At 55.7% G+C, this 20,060-nt stretch overlaps 1 protein-coding gene across 1 annotated transcript in view; it reads left to right on the forward strand.

Annotated features, from left to right (window-relative positions):
- Positions 1 to 516: 516 nt before the first annotated feature.
- The window catches only part of CDH1 (cadherin 1), a 69,054-nt gene continuing 49,510 nt past the window's right edge, over positions 517 to 20,060 (forward strand). The window contains exons 1-2 of the mRNA XM_062175873.1: positions 517 to 682; positions 1,261 to 1,375. Coding sequence (XP_062031857.1) covers positions 626 to 682; positions 1,261 to 1,375 — 172 coding nt within the window. The 5' untranslated portion in view covers positions 517 to 625. The remainder of the gene's footprint in view (positions 683 to 1,260; positions 1,376 to 20,060) is intronic.

Consider the following 20,060-nt stretch of genomic DNA (forward strand, 5'->3'; position numbering starts at 1 on the left):
CAGGTACTCTCATAGGGCCGGTGTCTTCATGGCCATGCAAAATGCCTGCCCTGCGCATGGCTGTCATCGTGCACTAACGCGGGTTTTACTAATTGTATTTACTAATTCACTGCTGACCCTGGAAGAGGGCAGCTGAAAGGTAGATTGGGGAGGAAAAAAAAAACAAAAACAGCTAAAAGCTAAAGTCCTTTCTGACCTCAGGCTGTAGGGAGCCACCAGTGGGGCTAGGATTCCTCCGTGGTGGGTTCGGAATCCTGCAGGTCCATAGCTGGCCCTGTCCCTGCCGGCCATCAGCTGGGGGTCGCCGATCGGCGGACGCGGGGCCCAAGGCGGGGCCGGGACCGGGGCGTGGCGTCCGCTCTGCCCCGCGAAGGAAGAGGAGGCCGCGCCGCGCCGCTCATTGGCTGCGGCCGGGCAGGTGCATCCTCAGCCAATCAGAGCCGCCGGGGGCGGAGCCCTCGGGGCTCACCTGGCGGCCGCGGCGCTGCCCGGCTCAGTGGCGTCGGAGCCGCGGAGCACCTGCGAGTTCGCTGAAGTCCGGCCCGACTGTAGCTCGGCCCAGCCCAGCCCGAGCCGAGCCGACCGCGCCCGGCCCTCGCCCTCGCTCGGCCCCCGCCGGCGCGCCATGGGTCCTCCACGCCGCGGCTCTCCCGCGCTGCCGCTGCTGCTGCTGCTACTGCAGGTACGTCGGGTCCCACCCCGCGCCCTGTCCTCTCCCGCGTCGTCTTCGCTTGGCTTCTTGCAAGAAAGTTTGGATCCCAAGCGCCGGAACGGCCTGGGAGCCGCGCGGCGCTCCGGCGTGGAAGGGGGCAGGGACGCGCGCGTCTTTGCCCGCCCCCTCGGGCAGCGGCCCAGGTTGGGGGCGCGCCTCGCCGGGGGGGCGCTGGGTCGCGGCGGGACGAGGGTCGGAATGTGGGGAAGAGGGGGAGCCAGCAGCAGGGGGGGCTCAGGTGCGGGAAGGGGCTTCGGTACAGGTACAGGACCTGCCGCCCACAGAGCCAAGGGGGACCCCGGGGACGAGGGAGAAAGACGAGCAGGCGAGGGCCCGGGCCACGCAAAGTGGGGTCGGGAGGCGTAGAAAGCGCTCCGGTGAGACGAGGGCAAGGCAGGAGGTGCCCCCGCGCCCCCTCCCCCGAGTTTCGGGCTGGGAGAGGATGACGTCGACGCCCGCCCGAGGCGCGGCGGTCGGTTTCGGTGTGGGCGGGAGGGACCCCTCGCCCCACTGAGTAACCCCAGCTCGGTGCCTTTCCACCTGTCCAGGTCTCCCCGACGCTCTGCCAGGAGCCCGAGCCCTGCCACCCCGGCTTTAGCACCGAGAGCTACACGTTCACCGTGCCCCGGCGGCACTTGGAGAGAGGCCGAGTCCTGGGCAGAGGTGAGGGCACCGCGGGAGGCCCTGGGCGCGGTGGGGTGCGGTCGGAACCCGCCAGCTCCCTCCCCGGCTCCAACGGCAGCGCTTTGGAATTTACAGCGATGGAGGGGTGGGGCGGGGAGCGCCGAGCGCCGGCTGGGGGACGGGTACTGACCGCCTGGACCACTGTGTGCTGGGGAGGGGGCGACGCTCGGTGGCCTTCGGCGTCTCCCATGCGGTCCTGACCACTTTAGGGCCAGTCTATCGCGGCAGACTGCGCCAGGTGGGACCGCGGGGCAGGAATATTCCCATTTCCCAGATGAGCAAACTGAGGACGGGAGGGTGATCCGTGATTGGCCAGAGCCAGCCTTGAGCAGGAGTTGGAACTGAGGGCTCTGACCCCAGGCTCCATCACAAGCCCTTTGTGGGGTGCCTGTGGAGCCCAAGGCTGTGACTCTGTTCACAGAGGTGAAAACATTCATTGGAGCTACTATTTCCTCAAGGGATAATGATTAAAAAAAAAAAAAAATTAGGAGCTCTGACTCAGGGAGTGAAAATGCATGCAAAGGCTGCATGGGCTTCTGGGTCTTATCACTGTGATAATCTAGAATTCGCTTTGTTCCCCTTCCCTGCAGCCCTGGGGTGGGAGTAGGGACGGGGCAGGTTCTCTTGCGGTTTTGCTGGTTCCCAGGTGCCTGCCTGGCGTCCAACCACTTTATCCTGCCTCCTGACTTCAGTGGATTGGGCAAGTGTGGCAACAATCAAAGCAGGGGTAAAAGCAGTCACCGGCATTGCCCTGGGCACCTCTCCCCCATGCGCTCACTCTTCCAGTCTTTGCCCACGCGAAAGTCCTGCTCATGCGCCGGGTGTAGTTATTCTGAACTTGAGGCGTAGTCACCACAGGGGCGCCGCATGCTTTCAGGGGGACTACAGCCCTCCTGGTAAGCCCTGGCTGCCTCAGACCCGTCTGCGCTACGTGGGATCCGCAAGGCTGTGCCATTCACCCTTGGGCACAGGGATCCCCCGTTCTCAGCACGGGTCCTCTTGTTCCTCCTCCCCGGCTGGCCTCTGGCCTCGGGAATGAATGGAGGAGCTGTATTGCACATTCTGGCAGGTTGCTGAGAATGGCCGGGACCCCCTCTGAGGGCACTGTGGGGTATGGGCAGTGCCGGGGGGAAAGGGCAGGGGTGGCTGGGATGTTGATGGGTGTCGGTGAGGGCTGGCTTCTGGGAGGAGGCAAACTTGCCCATCTGAACGGCTGGGCAGGTGTCACAGCCCGAGTGTGGTCCCTTTGCTTCTCTGCACCAAGACGTTTGGCTTAGTCTGATTTTTATTTCCTCCCTCTATGCTCTGTGTCTGGCCAATAACATTATTACATATTTATTATCATCGTCATTATTGTATTATGAAAGCAGTGCCTCTAATTCACTGTAGCCCCATCTCATGCTTCATGTATTTCATATCCTTTTATTTCTATTTTGCGAATGGGGAAACTGAGGCACAAGCAGTTTGGTCATCTGCAGAAGGAGCTGCATCTGATCTTTCTCTTTCCTCCCCATCCTAAAGAGGGGAGCCAGGGAGCTTGGGGGAGCAGGTGGGTGTTCGGCCTAGTGTTTAAGACACGGCCTGGGGCACTGGCATCCCATATCGCAATGTGGCTGACTTCAAGTGCCAGCTGCACTTCCAACTTTGTGCCAACGCACATCCTGGGAAGCAGCAGGTGAGGATGCATTTGTGGAGTGGACCGGAGTGGACCGGCAGATAGGAGGTCTGTCTCTGCCTCCATGCTTTTCAAATAAACATAAATAAGAACTTTAAAGAACAGAACCTAGGGGACTGGTGTGATTTCTCACCAGGTGTTGATGGGGTGGGGTGGGATCCCTGAGGAGCCGCGGTAATGCCGGTGGTGGGTGAGACCAGGAAGTGGAGGTGGGAGAGACACCTCCGCCCAGCATTCCACAAGCTTCTTGTGTGGTTGGTTCCAGTTCCCTTTATGTCGCTGATCCCACCCCCACTCACCAGATTTCCTGACATTTCACTTCTTTCTAGCCTTTCTGTGCCGTGCAGTCTCCTTGTACCCCCAGATGGAAGTGCCCTTCTGATAAAGTCACACGTGGGACCCTAGGGACCTTAGGGGCAGGCTTGCTGTAAAGAAGGGGGCTGGGGTTTCCGAGGGCAGCCTCGCTCGCTCGGTGGTGTGGAGATGGCGTGCTCTGACATGGGCACCAGGGCGACGCAATGGCTTTGAACAGAGTTTGAAAACGGGGAGCTGTCGCGTGTCCCAAGTCGGGTGTTGCCTGAGCCCAGGAGACTTGGGTGAGGTTTGCTGGGGTCAACCTGTGCCCTGCCTTGTGTGTATCCCATGGTTTCTCTGAGTTCCCAGGGGGAAGAATATGTTCAGAAAAATTCAACTGTGAACTGATGAGAGCTGCTGCCTGTTTCCCACCTCCTCGGCACAGACCCAGGCCGCTAGACCGTTCGGGGTTGCAGGTGTATTAGCTCAGTGCACGCAGCTCTGCGTTGACGTGGGGTGGAGGAGCGAAAAGCTGGCAGGCTTTCACCCTGGTGAAAGGGTCAGGCCCTGGACAAATGGCGCCTGGGTTTCGGGTTTGAGTTTTGGCTGCTTAGTGGGTTGACCTGGTAGACGGACGCCCACCTGCGTGGCTTGCACTCGCCCCTTTCTCCTTTCTGAAGGACACTGGAAGCTGGTGCCAACAGTGTGCCGGCCCTTGAATTCTACTGGGCTTTCCAAGAGCAAACACAAAAACCCGATCTGGGGTCACCTCACGTCATCAGATCCCGACTCCCTCAAACTCTCCCGGTCACGTGTGTCTGTGACCAGGCTGACGCGGAGCGTGCTGGGAGAGGAGACCGACTCCCGGGTTGCCTTTCTGTCCCTCTCTTGCCTTTGTATGGGATGCTAAGCCCCAGGCCCAGCAAGCCCATTTAAGGAAGTCCCCTGCTCCATCCTGTGGGGCCTGCTGGACCTGCCAGGTGGTTATGGAAACCCCTCTCTGCTCTCCATAAAAATATGGGGCGAGGCTTCTCTACTGCAATGCTCCGGCGCAGTGTCTGTTACACATTCCCTTCCAAGCAGGGCCCCAGACAAGCCAGAGCTAAAGCAATCAGCTCTCACATCTTCCAGGAGCTGCCAAGACCCGGAAGTCCCCGAGAGGCACCTGTCCCAGCTGACTCTTGGTTTTACTCTGCCTGGACCCTTTCGAAACTTCCGTGGTGGGGACTGAAATGAGCTTTGGCTGGTTGGGATAACAATCCAGGGAGCAAGGACACCAAACAGTCCAGGTTTGAATTCCAGCTACTAGCTCTGTGGCTTTGGATATTTTTCCCTTTACTTCTCTGACCCTCAGTTACACCATCTGTGAAATGGGGCTGACACCACGGGCCTGTGGCGAGAATTTAAACTGTTCGTTCATTCCTTCAGTCAACACATAGGGCTGAATGAAGCCGGTGTGCATTATTTGAAGGCACACCTGATTGGAAACGAACGTGGCTAGTGTTTCCCAGACGTAGCAGGCTCTGGCTTGTTGTCTGGAACAAGCGAACGAATGCGTGAGTGGATCTGCGCTTCCTCCCACACTCACCGTGGCCTTGCACCAGCCCTGGAGGGTGATTGCAAAAGGGCAGGGAGAATGTGCTGATAGAACTTTCTAATATGCCGGCCAGGGCTACGTGCCCAGTGAGTCGTGCTCTTGAAATTGAGCTGTGGCCCTGAGTGTGTCCTTGGGGATGCTTGTTCCTGAAAGCCGCGTGGGGTGGGGAAGGGAGACCTTAAACCTGCAGCCGGAAATGGAAGGGCACTTAGTCACTTGTGCGCGTTTTCCATCTTGGCGCAATAAAAAAAAAAAAAATTTTTTTGAGGTGGTCTCTGCCCTTTCTTGCTAATGTCAGTTTCCCTTTTATATGCCCCCTTTTTACTGTTTTTTTCTCTTCCTCCCCGTCTTGTCTGCCCTCTGTCCTCAGCTTCCCCCAAGGTGCTGTGGCCCCCCGAACTTGGAAGGCTTTTTTTTCTATCTGTCCAGGCTTAGATCCAGGCAATGCTCTGGGTCAGCCTAGGGGAGGTTCCCCGGGTGCCCGTCTGTACAGTGAGTGTAGAGCCCCACCATGCTTGGTGCCCTGGGTTTGGGACTCTCCCTGGTTCCAAAGTCTCCCTGGTCCCCTCCTGCTCAGCAAACCAGCCCAACCGGTTTGCTGGCTCTGCTGCTTCTGTGTTAAGCAAACAGTGCCTGGCAAACAGCGGGATGACCTGGGTGCCTTTATTAGAAAAGCATAATGCTTGCCACTGAGCAGTGCGCTTCGGGTGGGCTCTGGTGGGCTTGCTGGGGGCTGGGAAAGGGTGGAAGGAGTAGGACTAGGAGCAGCTGGGGGCAGGGCTGGGAGCTGCCAGAGAGGAGAGGAGTCCAGGTGACCTTGAACTGGTTAGAGTCGCTTGGTTATTACTCTGCGATGCCTGTCTGCCAGAAATGTTCTGCCCCAGCCCCCTATCACTTGCCCTCCTGCACATTCCCCCGGGAGGCCACCGGTTTCCTGCCCTGGACAACCCAGGGGCGGGGCCGCAGATGTTTGATGAGTAAACCCACCAGGTGCCAGCCAGGGTGTGGGCATCAGTTGTCCAACCTGGGGCCAGGGATTCAAGGGCACCCTGGACCAGGGAGAGATAAGAACTGTGGTTCTGCCTGGGAAAGTGTCGTGGACTGGGTGGGGACAGGGTCCCAGAGAAGGAGCAGGTGCACCAGCTCTCCCCCTGTGCTCCAGACTGAAGACCCAGCCCCTGCTAGTAATCCTGGTGCAGTGGAGGGAGGAAGGAGGACCTACAGGGGGTGCCAGGAAGGGCGGCTTTAGGGCGAGGGCGCCCCAGGAAGAGGAGATGCAGCTGTGCCTTCCAGACAGGGGTGGGAGAGGCTCTGAGGAGGGGGCTGGGAACACAGCTGGGATACTGGACCACCCTGATCCACAGGTGATGGGGGATGTTCTCTTCCTGTTCTTTCAGGAGCCAGTCACTTGGTTAAAATATAAGTTCAGATGTGTTCTTTCATATATATCTGAAACAATTCTCACGTGTACATGGCAGCCGACAACTCCCTCCTAGCCTGTCTACTCTTCCCCAGGGCACAGCTGACTGATTTTATTAGTCTCTTGTTATTAATTAATTCTTTTCAGAGTTTCCTTGTGGAAATACAATAGTAGTCTGACTTCTTTGTCTTTTTTTTTTTTAAAGATTTATTTTATTTACTTGAAAGACAGAGTTATAGAGAGAGGTAGGGACACACAGAGAGAAAGAGAGAGATCTTTTGTCCATTGGTTCACTTCCCAAATGGCTACATTGGCTGGAGCTGAGCTGATCCGAAGCTGGGAGCCAGGAGCCAGACCTCTGGGTCTCCCATGTGGGTGCAAGGGCCCAAGGACTTGGGCGATCCCCTGCTACTTTCCCAGGCATGTTAGCAGGGAACTGGATTGGAAATGGAGCAGCTGGGACTCAAATCAGTACCCATATGGGATGCTGGTGCCCCAGGCTGGGACTTTAACCTGCTGTGCCACAGCGCCAGCCCCGACTTCTTTGTCTTTAATTAATTTTATCTGAGCATCAGAGAGACAGGGCTCTCATCCACTGGCTCACTATCCAAATGCTGGCTGGTTAAAGTCCCGGCCTGGGACTTCAAGTCCTGGCTCAGAGAGGTTGGACAACTTGCCTCAGGTCACCAGCCAGGGAGTGGCAGGAGTGGGGGTAGAGCCCAGGACTTGAATACAAAACCTGCAGTGCCTGACAGAGAGAGCTGGGGAGACAGAGATCTTCCAGCCGCTTGTTCACTCCTAAAACGGCCACAACAGCTAGGGTGGGGCCTGTAGGTCCATCAGGCCACCCAGTGGGTGGCAGAGGCCCAGGTGTTTGGGTCACCTGCTGCTTTCTCGGGTTGGGTCCACCTTTCTAAGGCAGGGGAATTGCATCCGCCATCTGGAATTGTGATGCTGGAATTCAGCCTCTTTGCCTTTGAAAGAGCCTCTCTTGTCTTATGGGGTGTTTTCAGCCAGTTTCCCTCCGGGACTTTCACAGCCCCACTCCCTTCCCTTGCTTTCAGTCTCTTTCAATGCTCTGAGTCCCAGAAAATCCTCTTCTCTTGGCATTCAAGACCTGGGGAAGAGGGGCAGGGACGTCCAGCGGGGACGTGGGGAGGGTGCTCCCCACAGGCAGGGACCCGGGAGAAGGAGCTGTGTTGTTACCACTAGGACACAATGGGGCCTCTTGGGAAAGGTTGAGCCTGATTCCCCTGGAGCAAAATGAGGCCCCGTGGGATAATTGGGCACATCCCAGGTAATAATTAGCTTGCTTTGTAATTGAGGAGAACTTGTAACCAAGCGAAAGCTTTCCAGATTTGTTTTACCTGGGCAAGTTCAAGGGCAAGAGGAACACCTGTTCCTGTGGCTTGGCACGCAGACGTGCCCAGGAGAGAAGTCTCCGAGTGCCTGCACCTCGGCCGCCGACGCAGCAGCCTCCCCGGGTCTCCCCGCTTCTCGCATGCTTCCCCAATGCAGCCCTTTCTCCACTCAGCAGTCGGAGCCGTGGTTTTTAAAATTAAATGTGAAAATGTCACTCCTGTTTAAGATCGTTCACAGTCCCCCACTTCCCACAGTGAAAGCCCAAGCCCTGTCTGAGACTTGTGCAGCTGCTGTGCGCTGCCTCCCGGCTCCCTGGACCTGGGGGCCCCATCTCTTCCTGCTTGCTTCATGCTCACCGTGTCCAGCCACTTCTGGACTGGCTCTTAGCTCTGCCTGTACTGTCTCAAAGGTCACCCCCTTCCTGTGGCTGCTTTTTTTTTTTTTTTTTTAAGTTTCATTTTATTTGAAAGAGTGAAATAGAGACAGATCCCCCAACCTGCTGGTTTGCCCACCAAATGCAGCAACAGTCGGAGCTGGGCCAGACTGAAGCCAGGAGCCCAGAACTCAATCCAGGTCTTCTCCGTGGCTGGCAGGGACCCAAGTCCATGTGTTGTCTCCAGAGACGTCACAGGAAGCTGGAACAGGTGGAGACTGGACTTGAACCAGGCACTCGTTTATGGGATGCGGCCGTCCCACTGCTCTGCAGCCCTGCCCAGTGGTTTGTGTGTGTGTGTTTTTAAGATTTATTTATTTATTTATTTGAAAGGCAGATTGAGGCCGGCGCCGTGGCTTAACAGGCTAATCCTCCGCCTTGCGGCGCCAGCACACCGGGTTCTAGTCCCGGTCAGGGTGCCGGATTCTATCCCGGTTGCCCCTCTTCCAGGCCAGCTCTCTGCTATGGCCCGGGAAGGCAATGGAGGATGGCCCAAGTCCTTGGGCCCTGCACCCGCATGGGAGACCAGGAGAAGCACCTGGCTCCTGGCTTCGGATCGGCACGATGCGCCGGCCACAGCGGCCATTGGAGGGTGAACCAACGGCAAAAAGGAAGACCTTTCTCTCTGTCTCTCTCTCTCACTATCCACTCTGCCTGTCAAAAAAAAAAAAAAAAAAAAAAAAAAAGACAGATTGAAACAGAGAGGCAGAGAGAGAGAGAGAGAAAGAGAGGTCTTCCATCTACTGGTTCACTCAGATGACCACAAGAAAGAACAGGAGCTGTGCTGATCTGAAGCCAGGAGCTTCTTCTGGGTCTCCCTCGCGGGTTACAGGGGCCCAAGCACTCGGGCCATCTTCTACTGCTTTCCCAGGCCACAGCAGAGAGCTGGATCGGAAGTGGAGCAGCCGGAACCTGAACTGCATGGCACCCATATGGAATGCCGCTGGTGGCTTTACCCGATACTCCACAGTGCCAGCCCCCTTCCCTTTTTTTTTTTTAAAGATTTATTCATTTAAAGGCAGATTTACACAGAGAGAGGCAGAGGCAGAGAGAGAGAGCCTGCCCAGCCTTTTTCTGAGGCTCTTCCTTTGACCCTGCCCCCAGCACTGCCCTGCGGCCTCTGGGCTTGGCTTCTCTCCAGTCCTTCAGCCTCCCCTGCTGTGCGTTTCCCTTCTCTCTCCTGTTCACTGCCTGTCTCTTCCCACTGGAATAGAAGCTCTGGAGGCCCCGTGGCTTTGTCTTGTGCTCTTGGGCGCTGGAATGGTGCCTGGCGTGTGGGCCTCTGTTGAATGAATGGAGTGACTGCGCAGTTTCAGAATGTATATAACAGGTCTAGACTTTTCATTTCAGAGGCGATTTCTCTATTTGAACGAGGAGATAGGCTTCCCCAGTCTGAGGTGCAGGAGGCACCCTAAGAGGAGGGCGTGTTCTCTGGGCATTCCTTCTGCAAGGCACCCCCACTTCCGTCACCCCTCCCACCCCCCTCAGCACACCCTGGTGTAACCTGACCTAATTGTCTTGTCAGAGAGCAGCTTGCAGTCCAGACTCTAAAGGTCAGAGGAGCCACTGCTTCCCACACTTCTGGGTGTAAGGTGGCACCCGATCAAAATCTAAACGCTAGCCAGCCGAGCCCGCTGGGGCCATCTGCTCGGGTTCCTATTGTCTGGGTCACACCTTCCTTGAGCAAACTCCCAGATACACCTTCCACCTGGCACCTCTGGGAAACCTCAAGCCCATGAATTGTTTAAGACCCAGTGTCCGTTCTTCCAGTTCTTGGCAACGCAGAGAGGCCTGGAAGGAGTTCATTGAGACACCCAGAAGTTTCAAAGAAATTTAAGGCTCACTGCATCAGATCTTGGCCAGGATAAGAATCTCACAGGTCCGGAATCCGTCTGGTCAATAAATGTTCATTGAGAGGGTCTGGTAGTGCAAGGTCTTCTGAATTTTTTTTAAAAAAGATTTGTTTATTTGAAAAGCAGAGTTATAGGGGGGTAGGGAGACAGAGAGAGAGAGAGAGAGAGAGAGAGAGAGAGAGATTCCACCTGCTGGTTCACTGCCCAAATGGCTGCAATAGCCAAGGCTTGGCCAGACTAAAGACAGGAGCCAGGAGCTTCATGTGGTTCTCCCATGTGGGTGCAGGGGCCCAAGGACTCGGGCCATCTCCTGCTGCTATGCTAGGATCATCAGCAGGGAGCTGGATCAGAAGTGGAGCAGCTGGGACATGAACCGGCACCCATATGGCTTAGCCTGCGACGCTCCAATGCTGGCCCCTCTTCTACATCTTTACATAAGTGAGATCCCGCGTCATGCCTTCCCGATGACAAGTGCAGAATGTGTGGGGTTGGCACATTTAGCAAATACACAGGATGTCCGGTTTACATGTAAACTCCAGAGAAACAGTAGCAAACTTTATACTTCTAAGTATGACCTTGCATTGCTTGAAATATACTTGTTGAAATATATGTGCTGTTTCATCCTCGGGTGAACTCTGGATCTGTGTTGTTCTTGTCATATACGCCGTCTCCCCGAACTCTCCGGACAGCCCTGAGAGAAGTGACGGCTGTGGCCGGCGCAGGTCCCACAGACAGGCAGTGAGAGTGCAGCTTCGTGTTCTGGTGGCAGTCAGACAGGCTCTGTCCAGCCAGGTGAGGGGGTGACTAATTCCTTATCTGCCTGTCTCAGAGGAAATGAAGTCCTTGCGGGGGACGGAGGCTTGTCCAGCCACTGAACGATTTTATATGGAGCACCTGCCCCGCACTGTGGGAGGCCTTGAGGATACAGCAGGGGACAGACAGACATCCCTCATAATTAGAGGAGATGAGACAGTGATCTTTGGGGGCCGGGGCTTGAGCCTCCACTTGCAGTGCCCATATCCCATCTCAGAGCGCCAGTTCGAGTCCTGGCCACTCCACGTTCAGTCTGGCTCCCTGCTAACCTGCCAGGGAAGGCAGTGGAAAACGTCCCAAGTGCTTGGGCCCCTGCCACTCACATGGAAGCCCGGATGGAGTTCCTGGCTCCTGCTTCAGCCTCACCAAGCCCAGGCCACTGTGGCCATTTGGGGAGTGAACCAGCAGAGGGAAGACCTCTCTGTTTCTGTCACTCTGCCTTTCAAATAGATAAGTAAATCTTAAAAATCAAAGACAGTGAGGCAGGTGATAAATAGATAAGTCAATCTTAAAAATCAAAGACAGTGAGGCAGGTGATAAGGTGTATGTGCGTAGAGACGCCAGCACCGAGCCGAATGGCAGGGGTGTGCCGCAGAGGTTGGCACTGTGCCCCGTGGTAGGGGACGGCCCTGATGCCGACACTGAGAACACTTCATTGTCCACATGTCCTCCAGGGTGGCAGATCCAAACCCAGGCCTGAGGAGCTCTCCTCGCTGCCCTGCCCCTGGGCAGACCCCCTCCTCGGGGCACGGGCCCCAGTGTCCCAGGGCCCACCTGGGACTTCAGTGCCAGGATGTGCACGTTTCTCACCGCCTTGGTGTGGGAGCCAGGGTGATGATGTGACGGAACCGGGGACACGATGACCTGTGTCAGTGGTCACCCCCTGAATCAGCCGCGGGCCTAGTGATAAACAGGGCGGGCCCTGAGTCACCACCTTGGAGAGGCCTCTGCTGGTGAGGTTTCTGTGTGAAGGTTGAATCAAGCGTGACATCACCCCTTCATAGAAACAGACGCGGCAGGTGCAGGCCTTACTCATAGCCCCCGGAGATCCTGGTCCTGGCTCTCTCGCCTTCGGCTTCCGGCTGAGAGCTTGCACGCTGCTCTCCCCCTCCAGCTCCCAGGCCTGCGAACAGGACCCGATCTTTCTGGAGAAGACGGAACCTGTGGGTGTATTTCCTGTGCCTTTTGCTCTCTCGGCTCAAGCCTGGGATTTACAAAGAAATCCTCTCCACCCCTCCCAGATGGGTGCTTCTCATCTGAGTCTTTGATTTTGAGACTTAAACTGCGCTGATTTTCTTTGGAATTTAGTTTCGATTTCTTGTTCTCTTTTTCTTCTTCCTGCTAATCCTCTCGTCTGAACCACTGAAGATGGTTAGGGGCTGTTCCACGCAGGCAAGCGAGTGTCACCTACCAGGTGTGAGCTTTCAGCAGGGATTTGATGTCAAGGTTGTGACTTTGCTTTTCAGCACTTTTTTTTTTTTTTTTTTTACTGTATAAAGGTCTTTCAGCTTTTTGAAAAAGATGTATTTATTTGAAAGGCAGAATGATGGGATTGGGGGAGGAATCTTCCACCCAGTGATTTGCAACCCAAATGGCCCCACCAGCCAGGGCCGGGGCAGGCTGAAGACAGGTGCAAGAAACTCTAATGTGGATGCAGGGGCCCAAGTACTTGTGCCACCCTCCACTGCCTTCCCAGTCCCATTGCATGGGAGACCGGGACCCAAAGCCACTGAGCCTCCAGCCGGCCCCAACACTCTTAACTTGGTTAACATTATTATTGCTGCTTTAGATTTGAAAAACAGTGTAAATGCTGAAGGCATAAGCAGCCAGAGAGGATTCCGCATGGGAAGAGCTTCAGCCCTTGTCTCTCTGGTCCTTGGACTCCCCGAATCTAAGGTGATCCTTTGCACCCAACCAGTTCAAGTGCAAATCTTAGGAGGGAGGGTGTGCAGATATGGAGGTCCTCTGTGGAATCTGGGTGGGCTGGTCTCTCTGTGGAATCCGATGGCAGAGGCAGATTCTGGCATGTCGTGGGCGTTGGGGGAGGTACAAGGTCCCAGGGGTTGCTGATGACTTTTTTAAAGATTTATTTATTTGAAAGAGTTACAAAGATGAGAAGAGAGACAGAGAGAGAGATTGACCTTTGGAAAGATTTATCTTTCATCCATTGGTTCACTCCCCAAATGACTGCAACGACTAGGACTGGGCCCACGGCAGCCAGGAGTCCGGCGCTTCTTCCAGGTCTCCCACATGGGTGCAGGGGCCCAAGCACTTGGGCCATCTTCCGCTGCTTTCCCAGGCTATAAGCAGAGAGCTGGATTGGAAGAGGAGCAGCTGGGACTTGAACCAGCACCCATATGGGATGCTGGTGCAGAGGCAGCGGCTTTGACCACCGCACCAGCCCTGGTTGCTGGTGATTTATGAAGCAGGGTGAGGATTCATGTCACGCGAGCTGATTGTGGCTGGATCTCTGCCCAGCCCCTCACTGAGCCTGTCCCGAGCCTCCCTGGTTCCGTAATATTGTCCTTTTCCATCTCCTGGGGTCCTTGAGTCTTCCCCTGGGCCAAGAGACTTATGGGTGGGGGAGGGGGACTCTCCAGCCTCCACTGCTGCTGCTGCTGCCCCCGCCCCCCAACCTTTAAATTTAAATATATATATATATATATATTTATTTATTTATTATTTGAAAGGCAGAGAGAGAGAGAGAGCTTCTGTCTGCTGGTTCACTCCCAGGTGGCCTGGCTGGTGTCTCCCAGAGGATGCTTTTACCCATCCTGTGCTCACGGTCTCCCAGGTGCCACCCCCCCTCCCAACTCGCGCTCAGCATCCTGTCCTGACCCCTCCTTAGAAGGCCTCCTTTCCTGGCCCCTGGGGACTGCCTTTGAGAGCTCAGGCTTCATGGACTCCTTTTCTCTCTATTGTTTTTCTCTTTCCCAAACTGCAGCTTAAGGTTTCCTGGTAATCCTGTGGAGGTGGGGAGGAAGGAGAACCCAGAAACTCTGAGTGCTGCAGACAGATTACTATAGTAGTAATGGATTGGCATTGTGTTAAAGACTGGGGGGAGGCTGTCTTGATGTATCAGAGACACACACTGACATCTACAGATGGAAAGGGAGGTGTGTGGCACGGACACGGAGGTGGGGGTCAGGTGGAATCAGACTGGCCACTTGCCCAGAGATGGGGTGCAGGTGGAATCAGACTGGCCATTTGCCCATCCACCGACATGAAATTGGGTGCTTCAAAAGCTCATGCAAAAGGAATAATTTTATTTTGGTGTAAAAATGTTCCCAAATTTATGCATAGTTTTCCCATAAAACACATTTCCCGTGAATTCTGTGAAGCTTCTTTGTATGCATAGATTTCAAATATTTTTTGCACCAAACCAAATATACCTTTAAAAAAAATAGTTTATGTATTCATCTGGAAGGCAGAGAAGGGGGGAGAGAGAGATGCACATAGATCTTTCACCACTGGTTTGTTCCCTAAATGGCTGCAACCGCCAGGGCTGGGCCAGGCTGGGGCCAGGAGCCTCATCAGATCTCCCGGAAGGCTGCCTCCTAGGGTGCACATCAGCAGGAAACCGGAACAGGAGCATCCCAGGCACTGAGATGGCGTGCAGGCATCCCAAGCGGTGGCTAGCCCCACTGCACCAAAACGCCACCCTAAACTCGCCTCCTAATCCCATTTCCACAAAGCTTTTGAGCTTTGATCTGCAAGGTGGCCCCTGTGCTGCTTCCTCCTGGACATTTCTGGGAGTTTTCAGTTGGAATTTTCCATAAATTGAAATATGAATTCTGCTGTCCATCAGCTGCTTGACAGCTGGGAAGGTGGCTTTCGCCTCCCAGCGCACCAGAGACACTCCGGGCTCCGGGCGGCAGGGTCCGAGGCCTACTGTGTGCTATGTCACAAGTCCACCCTTGCCCCAGGAAAACTGCTGAGTCGCCAAGTTGCCAGACAATGGGCACATTCAGGACGCAGGTGGGCCGAGGCCTTGTGTGGGCTGCAGCAGCTGGCAAGCCTTGGGGAGCCAGCAGGGGTGCTGGGTGCCCCTGAGCCGGCAGGGGGGAGGAGGTGGCCTCTTTTGTCTGAGAGGGGAATGCCGGGAGCCAGGAGGTCTGGGGGCCAGGAACCTGACAGGGACAGAGCTCCTGGTCCCTCAGTTTCAATGGGGCGGGGAGGAGCTGGGAGGAAACCCCCTTGGCTGTACAGCACCAGGCTTGCTGAGCCCAGGGCCGCAGCGGGGGGGGGGGGGGGGGGGGGGGGGAGTAGCGTGGCCGGCTGGGTGTGGCCCCGCTGGCAGCGAGCAAGGCTGGAGAACCGGAGTGGCAGGTTCACCGCCCTCTCCCTCCCCCCATCCTGGGCCACCCCGATGCTTGCCGAAACTCCTTCTCCACCCCCAGCCTGGCACACCTGTCAGCCAAGGGCACCGCCCAGCCCTCCCAGCCGCCGGTCCCTCATTCGACAGTGGTTGAGAGCATGGTTTCTGAAAGTGGGGGTACAGGGAAGTGTGGGATTCTGCCGACTCCTCCCTCCCTCCATACCCTACTGTGGGGGAGGCAGGTGGTCTGAGAGGGCCTCTCTGATGGGAGCTTCCAGGCCACTGGGCTCCACCAGGAAGGGTATGTTAGCCTGAGGGAACAGCCGGGTCAGAGCCTGGAGGCTGGCTGGTGCACTGGGATTTGATTGATGGGGGTGATAAGGTGTGTGGGCCTTGCCCTAAGCCCTCCCAGACCCCAGAACATCCTCAACCCAGCCTGGCCCCTCCTTGGCGCCCCTCCTCCTGTCCATCCTGAGCAGAGGGTCTCAGCCAGATCCTGGTGCCCTCTAGAGCTTCTGACCCCCTTGGCTGAGGAAGGGGCTGTGGACTCACCATGGTAGTGGGGGCCCGGGGCTCCCCAGCCACCTACATTGGGGCCCTCTGTCCCCCATCTATTGGCAGCACCTCCTGCAGCCTCCCCGCCTGGCAACTTTTCTCTCTCTCTTTCTCTGATGCTGGTCCCCAAGGCCAGGTCAGGACACACCCCAGCCTCTGCCCCTCCCCAGGGTGTTGGGGTTCCTGGGTCTAACTCCCTCTGTAGCTGGCAGTGATTTGATGGGGTAGGGGGTTGGGCTGTAGGGGCTTCAGGGTGGAGGTGGCTTTTCTTGGACTTCCAGGGCAGTGCATTATAATGGAGAAGAGGAAGTTTCTCAAATTTTGTCTGCTTCCCCCTCTCCCACCCCCTCCCGCCTGCAGCATAGCTAGCTGATGCAGCCCCTGGCCATCCATTCAGTTCTGGGAGCTTGGAAATGTTTTATTCCTCTCTCCCCTCCCAGCTCTGCTTCCTAAAGAGAAACCAATTGTACAAAGGGCCTTAGTTCCTCTGCTCTTAGAAATCCACTGATTCTGACCCCAGCGGGGGACCTCCCCGGGGAGGAGTGACCCCTCCCCCAGTGTGGCATTTATAGCATGGGGGTGGCATCAGTGGAACCAGCAGATTACCTGGAGTGTTCTGGGGTCTGGGAGAGGACGCCCCAGTACAGCAGGCCAGGGACTGGGGGCTGAACTGCGAATGTCACTGCACAGTCCTGCGACTTCGAGCCTCAGCTGCACCTTGCAGATGGAGAGGGAGGGGAGCAGTGGGCATTGCAGGGAGCACCCGGGCAGTGCAGCTGAGGGAGTGGCCGGGAGGCCCAGAGGAGGGCAAGGGAACTGGACAGCGATTGTGACTCCTGGAAATAAGGGGAGGGAAGTAAATATTTGCCAAGCCCCACCCCCACCACCTTGGCTCAGCCTTTGAAATGCTGATAAGTTAATTAGCAACTGTTTCCAGGCCTTTGGCTGAATGAGTCAGCCCTCTAGCTCCTGAAACTGTCCTATCTTTAAAGTGCCTCTAATACTTTCTTTGTAAAGATTTATTTATTTATTTGAAAGAAAGTTAGAGAGAGATCTTCCATCCGCTAGTTCACTTCCCAAACGGCTACAACAGCTGGGGCTAGGCCCAGCCAGGAGCTTCCTCCGGGTCTCCCATGTGGGTGCAGGGGCCCAAGCACTTGGGCCATCTTCCTCTGCTTTCCCAGGCGCATGAGCAGGGACCTGGATGGGAAGTGGAGCAGCCAGGACTTGAACCGGTGCTCATGTTGGGATGCCGGCATTGCAGGTGGAGACTTAACCTCCTTTTTAACTCACGAGAAACGCAGCCTGAGAGCTGTTGACTCAGAAACCTGGGCCAGGCCTGGAACTTGCATTTTAAACCAAGACCACTCTGCTAGCACTGGCGCTTTGCAGATGGAGAGGGAGGGGAGCAGTGGGCATTGCAGAGGGCAATGGCGCTTACTCTAAGGACAACCTGGACAAGAGCTCCGGGTGCCAAGCCTGGACTGGAGGGTGGCTCTCCCGGACGACTGCTTGTCCTGCAGAAATCTGAGGGGAGCTGGTGAATGTGGGGTGCTTTTAAAACACACTCCCTGAGTCTTGGTTGGGCGTGGGGGAAAGAACCTAAGAAGCTAGCGGAAGTTGTAGACATGTGGGGGGGTAGGTGGGTGGGTATGTTTTGGGTCAGGTTCTCTGAGGGGGTCTTAGTCGCTCTAGAAAAGGCGTACAGGGCTTGACTGAGCAGCACTGTCCTGTGAAGTGGGGACCCAGCCGGTCTGTTCAGGCAGAGGCAGAGGGGAATGAAGGCTGCAAACCCCCTCTGTAATCTTAGAGAAGCAACCCGGAGCAAGCCAAATATGCCAGGCATGTGGGGCCCAGCACAGCCTGGAGCAGGAGGAGGGGGCCCGGGGTCAGGAGAGGCGTGCCGTGCCGGGCCAGCCGGGGGCCCATTCCTTCTGTTTGTCTGCCCATCCGCTCCGTTCTCCATCATCAGTCATTCTTCCGTGTGGATGGCCCCTGGGCACCTGCTGTATCCAGACAGGGAGGGCAGCCCGGCTCAGCCGCCCTCCTCCAGGCTCCTCAATCCCTTGGCTTTGGACCGAGGTGTTATTTTTGAGTCTGCAAACAGAGCTCCCTAATTTATGAGTTGCCCAGCCCAGTATTAAAATGCTCAGCTGAGCCGAGCTGAGCGAGCTGCTGTCCTGGAGGAGCCAGCATGAGCGAGCGTGAAACCCGAGCCGAGCAGAAAGCAGATCCGACCTGGAGATACGGCAGCTGCAGTTTCAGCTTCGGGCTGGGCCAAGCGTGAATGTTCGGGACTTTCCTTGCTAGGCGCTAGCAGTAGAATTGCTTGTCTGTGTTTTTGAGCAGGGGAATTGTTTTATGGTTAATCCATCTGGAATTTGATAACAGATAACAGCGAATGTGTAAAACACTTCAAATATTTGATTCTAAATGCACTCCTGAAACTGTACAGGGTGATCGGTCATGAACCCGAGGACTCAGGTATCCGTGCTTGTTATTGAACAGATTTGCTCCGAGTGATTGATCTCTCTCGCGCGCGCGCTCTCTTTTTAAAAGCCTTTCTGGACTTGTCCTGACTTTCAGATATTTAATGCTTATCAAAGATTTGTTTTCCTGCCGTAGAAAAGTTCCCTGTTGCCATATAGTCTCTTAATCTTTTACCTTGTTCTCAGCTTATTTGTCAGATAACTAAGGGCCGTTATCAGAATCCTTTGGTTATTGATAAACACTGTTTTTCACATATGAGATCATTTAGTTCCCACGTCACCCTTGTATGATCATTATTTTAAAGAGGGAAAGACTGGGAGCCAGCGCCCGTGGCGTAGCGGGTAAAGCTGCCGCCTGCAGTGCCGGCATCCCATATGGGTGCTGGTTCGAGTCCTGGCTGCCCCACTTCCGATCCAGCTCTCTGCTGTGGCCTGGGAAAGCAGTGGAAGATGGCCCAAGGCCTTGGGCCCCTGCACCCACATGGGAGACCCGGAAGAGGCTCCTGGGTTCAGACCAGCCGAGCTGGAGGGAGTGGACCAGTGGATGAAAGACCTCTCTCTCTGCCTCTGCCTTTCAAATAAAATAAATAAATCAAAAACAACAGAGGGGAAGACTGAGGTTCAGCGAGGTCCCCTTGACTTCTGAGGTGCAGAGCAAGGATGCTGAGTTCGCACCTCAGCCCTGGAGACTCCGCTTGCTTTCCTTGGGTGACTCTCTCCAGCCTTCCGAACACCGAGACTGTGTTCCTGTTAACACCTCTCCCCTGCACAGTGGGGTTGGGAACACCTACTGCTAGGTAAGGCTATTGGTGATGAGGTGTTGCCAGAATTGCCAGCAAGGAGATGATGAAACACAGAGGGCCAGGCACGCACCGGGCAGTCAGAAATACCAGCAGTTAGTACCGATTCTTGCAAAACAGAAACACTGTTGTTGCTGACAGCAGAATGGCTTTGCCCCAAGATTCTGCCCAGTGACAGCTGCTTCTCCCAGTCGCTGTGGACCTGGTCGGTGCGAGATCCCATTTCTGGGTGAGGGAACTGAGCCTCAGGGAAGCACCTTTAGCCTGTGCTCTGTGTAAAAGGCCGTTTTATCCCCTGCGTAGAAGCTGGACCCTCCCCACTCCATTCTGGACCACAGGGTTCCAATACCGGGAAAGCTGAGGTCCTCCCGGGATGGGGATCCTCTTTCCCAGTGTGCCAAGGCTCCCTGGTCATTGCCTTTTCAAGAGTTCACGAGGTACCTCTTGGCTCTGTTGGCTGGATCTTTGCTTTGTTCGTGCCCACCTCACTCCATCAGTGTTTAAAATGTGGGGCACCCAGGTCACTGGAGTCTGTACCTCCAACAGGGACAGGGGGATGGACAAAGGAAAATTATAGAAACCAGCTAAGACAAACGCAGGAGGAGGGCAAAAACCAGGAGGAGTAGCACAATGCTTGCTACCCGGCCTGGCTGCCCACCGGAAGCAGATGACAGGTTTGGCTCTGACAAGGCTGCCAGTAAAAACAAAGAGGGAAATAAGATCATTTGCATGATTGGGTTTCCCTGTGTTAAGCATAAATCAGGAGTGGGTGTCTGGGCTAGCGGTCAGGCCGCCCACATGGCATGTCAGAGGGCCTGGGTATGATTTCTCACCTCCGGCTCCTGACCCCAGCTTCCTGCAGACGCAGACCCTGGGCGGCACGTAGCCGGGTTCCTTCCAGCCCTGTGGAAGACCTGCGTTATGTTCCTGGCCCTTGGCTTTGGCCCCAGCCCTGATTGTTGTGGGCATTGGTGTGGGGGGGGGGGCAGGGTGGAGTGAACCTGAGGATGGGAGCTTGCTTTTTCTGTTTCTCAAATAAATAAATAAATGAAATT

This window comes from Lepus europaeus, chromosome 19 (assembly GCF_033115175.1).
Source record: "Lepus europaeus isolate LE1 chromosome 19, mLepTim1.pri, whole genome shotgun sequence".
Classification (NCBI taxonomy): Eukaryota; Metazoa; Chordata; class Mammalia; order Lagomorpha; family Leporidae; genus Lepus; species Lepus europaeus.